This window comes from Asterias rubens, chromosome 5 (genome assembly GCF_902459465.1).
Source record: "Asterias rubens chromosome 5, eAstRub1.3, whole genome shotgun sequence".
NCBI classification, from domain to species: Eukaryota; Metazoa; Echinodermata; class Asteroidea; order Forcipulatida; family Asteriidae; genus Asterias; species Asterias rubens.
Window position 1 is genome coordinate 389,185 of NC_047066.1, and position 13,987 is coordinate 403,171.

General features: G+C 39.2%; 1 protein-coding gene across 1 annotated transcript; it reads left to right on the top strand.

The window, feature by feature from the left end:
• Positions 1-3,916: 3,916 nt before the first annotated feature.
• On the top strand, positions 3,917-9,116 carry LOC117290946 (histamine N-methyltransferase-like). The gene is made up of 3 exons (XM_033772525.1): positions 3,917-4,364; positions 6,810-7,136; positions 7,796-9,116. Exons 1-3 carry the CDS (start codon positions 4,121-4,123, stop codon positions 8,182-8,184), a joined length of 960 nt encoding a protein of 319 aa, XP_033628416.1. The 5' UTR covers positions 3,917-4,120; the 3' UTR covers positions 8,185-9,116.
• The last annotated feature ends 4,871 nt before the right edge of the window (positions 9,117-13,987 follow it).

The following is a 13,987-nucleotide window of genomic DNA, read 5'->3' on the forward strand; positions in this document are numbered from 1 at the left end:
ACACTCAAACGCACAGTCTCTCTGTGGTTGCCTAGTGCCTCTATGCCCTGTAAGATCATGTCAGAAATGGAGTGATTAGGAAGATTGAAGTGATGACCTACAGGTGTATCTAGCTTTTGGGTCTTGACTGTAGATCTGTGGCCGTAGAAACGCCTCTTGAGTGTAGTTCTTGTTTCACCTATATATTGAACACCACAGACTCTGCAAGATATGAGATAAATGAGATTAGTGGTGGTGCAGGTGACATGACCCCCTTGTCTTATGGGTGGTACCGCCGGTGTTACTGGTGAAGGAGTCCGATTCCCTGATGTGCTGTCTACAGACGATGCATTTGGAGATGTTGGAACACCTAAAAGTTCCCTGTGGTAGAGGGGGATTAACATCATCATTTATGGGAGGGACTTCTGCTCGGACAATGAGATCCCTGAGACTTGGTGGGCGTCTGTAGGCAACTATGGGTTCTTCCTGCACAGCACGTTGAAGTCGATCTGATGTGTGAAGAATATGATGGTTAGAACTGGTTATTTTACGAATGGGAGGAAGTGAGGGGTGGAAAAATCAGAATCATTAGAACAGATTCGACGGAGTCTGAGGGCCTGACTGTAGGCTATGCTGGTTTTGCAGTGTCGGGGGTGACAGCTAGTGGAATGTAGGTATTGGTGTTTATCTGTGGGTTTAACGAAGAGATCTGTGGTTAAGCCTTCATCCGTCTTGAGAACCTTGACACCCAGAAAGTGTGTATCCTTGGTTGAGTATTCGCCCGTGAATTTGATGGTACTGTGGAAGGAATTTATGTGATTAATGAAAGCTTTGAGGCTTGCTTCATCGCTTGTCCAGATGAAAAAGATGTCATCGATATAGCGCCACCAGACCCAGGGACGGCAAGGGGCTGATGCCAACATGCGCTGTTCAAGATGGCTCGTGAAAAGGCACGCCATTGATGGTGCCATACGTGTGCCCATTGCAGTGCCCTGTACCTGTAGGAAATTCTTACCCATGAAAGAAAAGTTGTTTTTTGTTAGAACATGTTGCATGAGGGATACAATGTCTGAAATGGGCGGTGATGTGTGACCACTCTTAGCCAGAGCTGAAGAGCAGGCAGCAATCCCTTCATCTTGGGGAATGTTGGTGTATAGAGAGGTTACATCAAAAGTACCGATGATGGCTGTGTTAGGGACCTGCTTCTGAATACCTGCGATTTTGCGGAGAAAATCTGGAGTGTCATGAATGTATGATGGAATCTGCGGCATTAACGGCTTGAGAAAACTGTCAACGAAAAGAGAAATGTTCTCAGTGGGGGAACCATTGCCAGATATGATGGGTCTTCCTGGGTTGTCTGGTTTAGGTAAAACCTGGCTGTTCTACAGCCGACCGGGGAGAGAAACTTGTGAGCTTTCTTGGAGAGGTTGTCACGGTCATGCATTTCGTCCAGTGTTTGTTGAATCTCCTTTGAAAAGGTGCCTGTTGGATCAGTGTCAAGTGGTTTATAATTAGTTTGGTTGTTCAGTTGTCTCATGGCTTCATCGATGCATTGCTGGCGGCCCATGACAACAACAGCAGAGCCCTTGTCGGCTGGCTTGATGATGATGTCTTTCCGTGCTCGTAGAGTCTTAAGAGCCTCACGCTCTTCTCTAGGGAGGTTGTCATGAGTCCTGTGGGTAGAATGATCATTCGAGTTAATTTGTGAACTAACAACCTGCACGTAAGTTTCAAGGGAAGGAACACGGTTCTTAGGTGGTACCCATTTACTCTTACAGTAAAATGGCTCAGGATCCATGGGTGGTGAGTCGAGGAAGAATTCACGGAGTCGAATTCTACGGTAGTAGTCAGTAAGGTCCTGACTAAGCTCAGCCTGATTAACTGTGGGAGGGGTGGGGCAGAAGTTGAGTCCCTTGGAGAGAAGGTCATTTTCTGCATCTGAAAGGGTACATGATGAGAGGTTAATTACTGTGGATTGAGGAGCCGACGGTTCAGCTTCAGTGGGTACATTGCGTTTGAATCGTCTCCGTCTGTGATGCTGCTGTTTGGAGACAAGACGACCAATCTTGCCATTTCTCCTAGAAATCAGAACAGATTCAAGTTTAGTTAAACCAGCATCGATCTCACTGGTGAATTGCTCAAAACGGGCACTTGAGCAGATGGACCTAAGTTCCGCTTCAAGATAGGATATATCTCGGTTGAAGCTGTTGAGACAAACATCACAGTGTTCTGTTAGAATACGAATGAGACTAAGTGAAGTACTATGGAGTGTGTTGTTCCACTGTCTGCGGAGTGGGGTACACATTATTATTATTATTATTATTATTATTATTATTATTATTATTATTGTTATCCTAGTGGTATTTTTTTGTCAATTGTACGTAAACTTTTAAACAATTTTTCTGTCTGTTAGCACTTCCCTACAAGTTTTTTTAAATGTATATTCTTGTTGTGTATCTTTTAAACTCAATTTAGCCCTCGGGCTGCGATGTTTGAATTCTTAATAAACCAATAATAATAATAAAAAGGTAGTAAGAAAGTGATAGCATGTTTGATAATATAATTTAAACCGTTCATTTCCACATCTAATAATATCATCTAAACAAAACTAAAACAAAATAGTAAATCACCAGATGCAAATTGGCACTGCCACTGTAACTTCATCTGCAAATGCTCGCAATCTTGGGGTCATTTTTGATAACACTACATGTATATGTGTATGGAAGCCCATGTAAAGAAAATTTGTCAATCTGCTTTTTACCATATTAGAAACATTAACAGCATTCGCAAAATCCTCAACGAAAAGTCTGCTTCTATCCTTATACATGCTTTCATCACATCCAGGCTTTGATAATGGAAACTCCTTGCTTTATAGTATAAACAAGAATTTCTTATCACAAAACTTAAAAATGTCCAGAACGCTGCTGCTCGCGTATTATCTAAAACATGTAAATATGATCACATCACACCTGTATTGAAACAACTTCACTGGCTCCCAGTCTGTCAAAGAATTAAATTCAAAACAATACCTGTTCCGACGGACGGTCGGAACAGCTAATTATTTTCCTCGCCTGGAAAGCTATGAATGGAAGGGCTCCTCCATATCTCAAAGAAATTCTCTCACCATATACACCTCGCAATCTTCGCTCTACAAACCAACTTTATTGAACTGTCCCTAAAACAAACACTTCCAACGGCGTTCGTGCTTTTTCTGTATCCGCACCCACACTCTGGAACTCTCTTCCTTTACATATTCAAGCTACATCGTCTCTGGACATTTTTAAAAACCCACCTATTCAAAATTTCTTATGATTGACTTTCTGTCTGTTTTTAACAATTTATTTTTGCCAACACGTTTATGTAATTCAACATTTTTATTCAACGTACCCTTATTTCTTTCCAAGCTTCGTACTTTGTGTTTTTGTTTTGTTACTCTCTTTGTTTGTTTTATGTGCCTCGGAATAAGTTTAGTCTTAGATAGATGGCGCTTTATACGTTTTAATTATTATTATTATTATCTTGTGGAATCTATTTTTTCTAATTACTCTTCACAAAAACTTCTGAAACTGAAAAATTATTTTAATTAAATGTTTTTCACATAACTTTTGTACTTTGCCTTAGCAACCTGTTGCTGGTCCATTTCACATCTTCTTAGTTAAATTTGTTAAATTTGTGTCACTCTTTGGGCCTTTGTTTTCGCTTCTATCTTCAAGGTTTTAAATAAGGCGTGCCAGAAGGATTAAAAGTTGTAACTTTTAAAACTATTTATGCGAAATCCCGCCCTCTGTTGTCAAGGAACCGGGAACCATCAGTTTGTGCGCGGCGCAGGCGATGCAGTGGCAAGGGTGGGTGGTGCCGATTAAAAACTAAGGCCGTGTCCGAAACGGCGACTTCGGCTACAGCTACGGCTAGATCGCGCGCGTCTGCCATTCTTCAACACTGGTAGACGTAGACGCGCTGATCTAGACGTAGCTGTAGCAGCCGAAGTCGTCGTTTCGGACACGGCCAATCTGTTGGGGGACAGAGTAAAAGAATTAAAACCACTACACATCTACCTCCACTTACAGAACGTACGTTGTTTACGTTTATACGTTTACGTTAGTTTACTCAGCAGAATCCACAAGTTTGGACACGAAACAAAATGGACGGACAAATCGAGAAGTTCCACTCCATGTTCCACCCAACTCTTCCGCTGGACTCTGCCTACTACTCGAAATGTTATCAAACTTTGTTCAGAAACTTGGAGTTAAAAGAACCATTCGAACCATGGTTCAGCGAGGTTCTTGGAGTGGCCATACGGGACAAACTGCTCGGAAGTCCGGTCGTCGTGGCTGATTTAGCAAAGGACAGAAAACTCAGGCATCTCGGTGTTGGCAGTGGGTCAGGTAAACATGGTAAACTAAAACCTTGGGGGATAACTTTCACTCATGATGAATATTAATATGCAAATAACTATATTATCTTTATATTTCATTTCGAATGAAAAAGTGGCGGCACAATTCTAAGAAGTCCTGTTCTATACCCCCATTCTCATTCTGAAACAACTATCGGGCTCCCTATCTCTTAGTCTTAGCCCCACTGGATTCAGCTCTTCTTGGCCACACAAGTGGGGCTACCTATCTCTCAACGAATCATCTTCAAGCTGATGCTCATTGTCCACAAAGCACATAATGGCATATAATTTTATATGGCTCCCCACAATATTTCTGAACTTTTTCAAGTTTACACTCCATCAAGGAATCTTTGATCAAGTTCAATGCTTCTCCTCATTGAACACAAGTCTTGACACTCATGGGGAGACAGGTCTTTTTCTTCAGCTGCACCACGCATATGGAACTCTCTACCACTTAATCTTAGATCTTGTCTTTTGTACCACACCATTCAAATCCCTTCTCAAAACTTATCTTATGTCGCAGGTTTTCAAGGACTAATTTTGTTGTGTCTGTTTTTCTTTGTTTTGTTTTGTTTTGTTTGTTGTTGGTTTTTACTGCGCCTTGAACACCCAGCAGGTTGGATACGTGCGCATTACACGTCTTATTGTTATTGTTGTTATTAATCTGGGCCAATGTGAGAAAGTATGAAGCACACGGAACCAGCCTCAACTGCAACAAAGGAAGTTCAGGAAGGCCAAGGACAGCGAGATCTCAGGAAAACATCGCTGCCGTACGACAGCAACTGATTGGCCACCCACGGGAGAGAGGTGCAAGACAGAATGGTGTTGGACTGAGCCACTTCCCTTTGAATCGGATTACTTGTCTGGACCTTCATTTCCATCCGTTCAACATCCACATCCGTCATGAACTTCTGCTGCAGATCTTGCAAGAAGACAGACTTTTTGTAAGTGGCTTCTTGAGCGGGCAGAGAGAGATCCAAGATTTCTTCGCAATGTCTTGATCGGGGATGAGGCTGCATTTGCAATGAATGGTGAGGTCAACACCCGCAGTGTTGTTAATTACGCCCCAGCTGGGCAGCCACCAGTCTTCAACTTCGAGACAAGGATGAGCAGAGAGAGAGTGAGTGTCTGGGTCGGACTGTTTGGCAATGGCGTGATCATCGGTCCATTTTTCTTTGAAGGAAATGTCAATGGTGCGGCCTATCTTCAAATGATCAACGAAGAGGTTGTGCCACAGATGGAGATCCACTTACAGCAACAGCAACATGGAACGTTCCGTTATGTGTGGTGGGCTCAAGATGGTGCACCAGCCCATCGTCTCATCGCTGTTCGAAATCACCTCACGAAACGCTTTCACGAACATGTGATTGCTTTGAACAACCCTGCTGAGTTGCCCCAAGGTCACCAGACCTCACCCCCTGCGACTTCTTTTTTAGGGGTCATTTGAAGAACAAAGTTTTCAGCACCCCTCCACACAACTTGCAGGATTTGCATGACAGAACCGAATTCATTGTGAGTTGGACAGTTTGCAACATGACGTACATACCGTGAGAACCAAAATACTGCATTTTTCCACCACAACTTCAAGACAGTGGTGCTCCATGATTCGTGACCTGAAGTTCATAAAAACAACGTTCTGTTGCCCAACACAGTTCGGCTATGTGAGCCCATGCATATTTGAGTAGTAATAGTTTATATACCGGTAGGTTTCGATCATTAGGCCATGCATTTTTCCTCTAGTCCTTCAAGGGTGGCAAATATTGGTTATGGCATAGAGAGACCTCGGAGTTATTATTTTAGAAACCACCACCTTGTACACCCACCAACACTCAGTCTCGGAAGTACAGTATTGCTAGCCTCAACATCGGACATCTTATTGCTAGCCTCAACATCGGACATCTTATTGCTAGCCTCAACATCGGACATCTATTGCTAGCCTCAACATCGGACATCTTTTTTTGCTGATAAGGACAGGGGACCAGTCTAGTTCACCTCATCATTGCTAACTTTCGACAATGTTCCACTCGAAATCGGTAGCAAGCATGCACAAACTTGGCAAATCTACATCAACAAGCATAATGGTTGGAATGAGCAAAACTGTAACATAAGTGAAATGGTTAGGTTAGGAATCAGCAAAAGTATTCAGATTGGCTCTGCTTACCATAAGGAAAGAATGGGCCCTTATGGAAGCAGGTAATTCTGTTGGGTAAAGACACACAAAAGACGTTAGTATCAGTCTTGGGCCCAAAACAGAATGATCTTATCTGGGAAGCAGCCCGCAGAGGGTGCTAGCCATGCAAGTAAAAGCAAATGATTATGTAACATAAAAATAAACATGGGGAGTTCGCATCGCACCCGTGACATATTGATGAATGACTGCATTATCACTACTAATTCCACCGTTTTATCCGGTTTACTTTCTGTCATTTTTAAATAGGTGAACTTGAAATGCAAATATTTGTTCCTCTTTTGGACAAATTTAAGCACATCCACAACCACGTGATTGAACCAAGTGAAAAGCTCATAAGCATCTACCGTAATTCACTTCAAACTGATCAGGCAACAGCCGTAGGTGTTGAGTTTGACTGGCACCAGGAGTCATTAGAAGAGCACCAAGCCCGACACAGCAATCAAACTCCTGAGCTGTTTCATGTCGTCACCGCAGTACATTCCATTTATTATGGTGGCCGTATGGAGGACAAATTACCATTCCTGTATAACAGTTTGATGAATGGCGGAGTAATGGCTTTTGTAGTCAAATCAGGTATCAAACATCCATATTACAGAAGCGTATTGCCACCACATGAATAAAAACAACCTATGTTAATCGTCCATACACTAACTTATACTTATTGTGTACACACACACACGAGAACTATTAGGATTTATCATGTACGTACAAGATATGTTACCATGGATGTACACACTTATTGTGTACATACATGATAATAAAGATAATGTCTTTTATTCATGTGGTAGCAAGTACCCTGCCGTATATTTACACGCTATTATAGTGGCATTTATAATTGGGAAAATATGGAAGCATTCATCTAGGTCAGCAAATGGAAAGTGGTTAGAGAATTTTTTATATTTTTTTTATACTTTATTTCTTTTTACAATTTTGTGTGATTGAAGCAGATACAGCAGACACAATTATGGGAATTACGATTGTCAATTTAGCTCAAATTTTCACAGGCTTGTTATTTTTATGCTTCTGTTGGGATACACCAAGTGAGGACTGGTCTTTGACAATTACCAAACGTGTACCTTCCCTTTTTTTTAGCTTCACTGGAATGAACGTGGTTATTGTCTGCACTAAACCCGACATTGTTCACGTTTAACAAGAAAAAAAATGGATGAATTGAAAATATGTCACAAGACAATTAAAATAACCTTATTTGTATGACCTAATTTTCATTTCAGAGACCGACAGTCTGAGCAACGTGCAAAGGCAGTTTCTCTCCCCAAACATACCTGGCTACCGTTACTATACCAAACAGTGGATTCAAGCCTTTCTCGAAAGTAACAACATCCCATATGAAACAATCGATATCCCACGGTGTTTCATTGACGTCACAACATGCTTCGACGAACACTCAACAGAGGGCGCTGAGCTTTTGGATTTTATTTCCCACATGAGGGACTTTCGAAAAGACGGGGTTAAAAGAGAACAGCGGGAAGAATTTATGAAACTTCTTCGTCAGAATGCACACATGGTCGGGGAAAAGCTAATTGTGACCCATGACACGTCAGCAGTTATTGTACAGCGCGGTAGTCAAGAGTTTAGCTCCACTGTCATGTCACAGGCCTAGACTATGTACCGCCTTTAATGGACCTGGTCGATTTCTTACAACAGTTCCTATGGTAGATACATGGATTGTCAGATCATAAAACAACCATTGAGATGGACAATTCCATTGTCAGTCGCATTACACTTTTCTGTGTCATTTTTTGATCTTGGTGCTAGTAGTACTATGTGAGATATTCTTTCCACTTGGTTTATACATGTAGACTGATTTGTACTTGACAGCCAAGGCTTTGAAGTGATGATATTATAATTGTTGTGGGCTTTGTGCTCTGGATGTTATAACGTTGTAAAAAGCAGTCAGTCGCTATACAAAAAGGACATGGTCAAAAATACACTAGTCACAATTCAAAAGTTTCCTGTAACAAAAAACATGTAACACATAACTCTTATATGGGCCTATATGATTATCCCACAGGATACTTATAAGTGGTCAGCAACTTGAACTTTTATGTATACATGGCAAAACCATGGTCAGTCGCATTACGGTCAGTCGCATTACAGTTTTCCATTCCATTTAGCTACGCCTGCATGGAGCCCAAGCTGAGTTTTTATTGGGCAAAATTGGGTTTAAACCTTGTCAACAACTCAAATAAATTGATTTTATATGTTAGCTATAAATTTTAAGTGGAAAAAAGTTGTGACACAAATTTCTTTTTTTTTGTGTCATATCCAAGTTTGCTTGAATTTCCCAGATGCTTTGGATTCTAAAGATATTAATTTTGTGTAAAGTAGTAGCAGTACTGGAAAAGTCTGTTGACTTGTTTGAACATGGACGAGGGATAAAAGTGGGGTTTATTTCTTTTTGTAACTGGGTATTAAAGGGGACTCAGTTTGGCACTGTACTAATGGCAAATGTTTTGTTGAATTTGTCAATTAAAAGTTTAAATGCATGTGTATAAATAAATGATAATAGTCACATGTGGTGAAGTAGAATTAGACAATGGCCTTTAAGAAACCATGCTCGCTGTATGGAGTGTGAGTCTTTGCAAAGTACTTTGGGGTCTTCCAGCCCCTCCTCATAACAAAGAAGAAAAAGAAGGATAGAAAAACCAACACCAAAACCCATAACAGTGGTGGAGCTGATACAAAATAATGACAAATAAATTCATTAAAGGCTTTGGACACTTGGTAATTCACTCAAAATAATTATCAGCATAAAACCTCACTTGGTAACGAGTAATGGGGAGAGGTTGAAAGTATAAAATATTGTGAGAAACGGCTCCCTCTGAAGTGACGTAGTTTTCGAGAAAGAAGTTATTTTCCACAAATTTGATTTTGAGACCTCAAGTTAAGAATTTGATGTCTCAAAATCAATATCTGAAAGCAGACAACTTCCTGTGACAAAAGGGTGTATTTTATTTCATTCATATCTCGCAACTTCGACGACCAATTGAGCTCAAATTTTCATAGGTTTGTTATTTTATGCATTGTTTAGATACACCAAGACTGGTCTTTGACAATTACCAATAGTGTCTAGTGTAAATAGAGTGAAAAGTCGTGTCATGAACATAACTGGTGTTATTTTATTAAAAAGCAAAACCAACATGGGTATACAAGACAATATTTACAATTATTAAGTACTGTTTAATGTAAACAGCTAAAACTAAGGACTGGTGTCACAGTTTGTAACACTTTTAAATCAAGAGCCTACAACGTGTCGGAAAGTTTGCTATAAAAGTAAATGCCACTGACAACAATTTATTTTTATCCTCCTCTCTCAATGATAGTTATTATTATTAGAACAAATGTTTCAAAAGTTCTAAACTTGAGGTCTCGAAATCAAATTCGTGGAAAATTACTTCTCTCTCCAAAACTATGGCACTTCAGAGGGAGCTGTTTCTCACAATGTTTGATACCACCAACCTCTCCCCATTACTCGTCACCAAGAAAGGTTTTTTGCTAATAATTATTTTGAGTAATTACCAATAGTGTCCACTGCCTTTTAAGAAAGACACTCATGACCAGATGTAGTACACCACTGCACCCATTCTTTTATTTATCTTTGTGCAACATAAATGATTGAAAAACATCTTATGTATAACTTCAGACGTAAAGGCAACTAAGTTCAATCTAACTATCCAATAGCCCATATGCCTGTCATAATGCGCATGATCAGGGTGCAAAGGATTCTGGGTGGAATCTAAGTCCAAGTAACCCAGGCAACACCGGCAACCATCATGGTGCACTTTGAAGCATTGCAGAACATACCTTTTAAATCTGCAGTCGATTTCACAAAACTCTAGGATTAATCCTATTTTGAGTAAGGACGAGTAACTAGTCCTAATTCAGGATTAACCTTAAGGTTACATGTTACAGTGCAGGGTTGGGACTCGTCCTAAGTCCTAAGATTAATCCCAAGTAAGGAAGAGTTCAGTGAAATCGATGGCTGGTAAAGTTACATGGGGAATCCTGGCAGCTTGATTTGAAGTATGTTTTTAAGATGGCACTTGTTAGTAAGATGTCAAATCTACACTTTAACACATTTCAACAAGCTCCCAATATAACATATATACCAATATAACATGAGGCCTGGTTTGACATACACAGGTCACCATCCTTACAACACTGATGTCAATTAATTTCATAAATTTAAACTTTCTCTGTTACACATTTGAATAGTTTCACTATGTTCAAATAAGTGTTGAACATTTTTCAAGTACGTTTTTGATAGTCATGTTCATCAGATAAAAGAAAAAACCCAAACAACAATTTTTGTGATATCTGACCAGGAAAATCATTGCAGCAAGAATCAGTGCTACAATAATTGACTGTGTTTTTGATCGCTTGAGGGCGCTTCAAAATCCCCTTAGCCATAGCTGTTACCACCTATTCAGAAACGCTTAAAGGAACACGTTGCCTTGGATCGGACTAGTTGGTCCATTAAAAGCGTTTGAAACCGTTTGTTATGAAACGCATATGGTTAGAAAGATGTTTTAAAAGTAGAATATAATGATCCACACAAGTATCACTTGAAATTGCGCGGTTTTCCTTTTACGTCGGGAACTATCACGGTCAGCTATTTATGGGAGTCAAAATTTTGACTCCTATAAATGGCCGACCGTGTTAGTCGACAGCGTAAAAAGAAAACCACGCAATTTCGAGGCATATTTGTGTAGATCATTGTATTCTACTTTTACAATATCTTTCCAACCATATTATACATTTTACAACAAACGGTTACAGAACGCTTTTCAAAGACCAACTCGACCGATCCAAGGCAACGTGTTCCTTTTAAGTGCGCAACTGATGTTGGTGACGTCAAAATACAGCCCATGTTCCAAGGTTTATGTAGCCAGAAGAAAGACCTACAAATAAAACGAAGATTACCAATGACCAAAGTGCATTGACTTACTGCAAAAGGCAGATTTCCATTGATCAAAGTAAGTGCACAACTGATTACAGTGATGTGAAAATACAGCCCCTGATCAGATACCATAAAATTGCACCAAAAGATTAAAAGGAGAGGAAATAGAGAGAAAGAAAAAAACATGTTCAGAAAATGTACAATATTTACAGTTTTTAAAAGAACTTGTTTAAACAATGAACATCTTTGTTTGTTTGCTTGTTTTGACATTTTTAAATTATATTTTACTTTTCACATTCCGGGAAAAATACATTTTATAGAGATTCTCCCTCTATAATTTATCTCTCCTTTCTTTCCTTCGACTAGGAAAAAGCCAACACAAATTGTTAGTTATTATGTACAAAGTAAAGCATTTGTCACCAAAAAAACAACATAAATGTTCAAACCAAACAAATACAATAAATATAATTTTTCTCTTCAATAACAGTAACCAGTTCAATGAACTATTTATCATAATTTGTTTTTTGTTTTGGTAAGGGGCAAGGTGACCAGACAATAGTATCAATCTTTCTGAAAAGTAAGAGATTTCAAAAACCTTTTCTCATAATTTTGCAAAACAAACTTTAAAAACAAAATATCCAGATCAATTTCAAACCATTTCAAAACTATTTCCAACTTAGATTGAATGCAAAGGTGGAAAAGTAATTTGTTGTATAAAAAATTATTTTGAGAATCAAAGTAGGACTCTAAGCTTAGGGGATATGGTTTATTGCTTTAATAAGATGCTTCTGAACAACCAAGGTATGGCTATGTCTATGGCTATGGCTATGGGTTGACAGTAGCCATTATAAATCTGTACAATAAAAGCACATTACTTCACACCCCTGCTATAAACGGGCTCACTTTAGGTCGGTCATTATAAATAGATACACACAAAAAAAACAGCTAGGCTTTGTAGAAATTAACAATGGAGCTAAGGAAAATACCTGATTAGGTAAAAGGTTTGTAGTTGATAAATGGCAAGTATTCCACATGTCCCATACATGAGATCCAACTCTAGAGAAATCAACCATAATCAAATGTAAAATACTGCACCGATTAATAATTTAATTTCGAATTCACCAAATCACTGGGGTTATAAAACAACCAATCTAGTCTCTGTTAACAGTTATAATCACATTACCATGGGAACATTGGAACACATTGGACCAGAAAGTAAGACTTTAAATTTAATCAACTTATACACCTTCAAACCTCCCTGCCATGTACGATAAAATATAAGCACAACAAATAAATAACACTCCAAATATTCACTTCATAACTCTACAAATTGCAGAATGAAATAAAAGTTATCACTTCAAGTTAAAAATATTAATACTTTATGTTATGTACATCTATTTAACAAAAATGTCCTCCTCAGAAACATTTTAGAGAACCTCTCTTAGTGTGCGTTGGTTTAGCTTCCCTTGGTCGACCCTGGTCTGCCCCGATACGTTCAAATAGCTTTGACGGTGCTCACCCAGGTCAGTCCCCAGTGCCCTGCTTGTGGAGCGGGTCACTTGGGGGTGACCAGAGATGCATGCCATCACCACAAGAGGGCAGTGTGATTGTTTGATTAGCTCATGTCAGGGGCTCACCCGATTGAGCTAGGGTCGACCCAGGGAAGCTTATTGAACGCAACCATAGACAGAAGTAATATTTTATTGTTTTGGAATAATCTCAAACCTTCAAGAATACACAGTTGAGATTTACATCTAACTGAAACAATTCATTCATCTTGTTTAAAGCAAACTAAGAGAGGTTTGCGGTAACACCATGTGAAAACCTCTTTTGAGTAGTGTTGGCTCTGAAAATAACCAGTGGTTAACGTCTCGATGTTCGATCAGTATGCTCTGATTATCTTAAGGAGAAAGCTAGACTCTGTTGTCAACCAACGGTTCTTTTCAGAACCAAACACTGCTCAAAAGAGATTTTCACATGGTGATACCGCAAACCTCTCTTAGGTACACTTCCACCCTGCAAGTTTCAAATCCTATTTGTTCACAGCAACAATTGAAAAGAAGACTCCCATGTATTTACATTACTACATGTAATTATTCTTACTTTGGCATTTTCATTCAATACAAGCTGACCCTTCCCTTCCCCAATGGATTACGTACTTTCCGACATTAACATCATAATTTTGTCCACAGAATTCTTGTATAAAAGCAAGGTTTCTACTTTCTCAGAAGACAAAAAGGTACAACTATTAATCACAACAATGTGGACTAATTCAACTGATTGTGAGAAAGCTTCTCTTGTGAATTTACTTTTTGGTTTATATTTCACCGACATAAATTCATGAAAACTTCATATTTCCGTTAAAGTTTAAGATGATTGTAGTGCATTGTAGTTGTCTACAGACAAAGTAAAATTGTGACGACATTAGGTAGATGCTAAGTGATGTTTGAGGCTTTGAATAATAAGAATAAGTTAGGAATAATACAAAACTAAATAATATTAA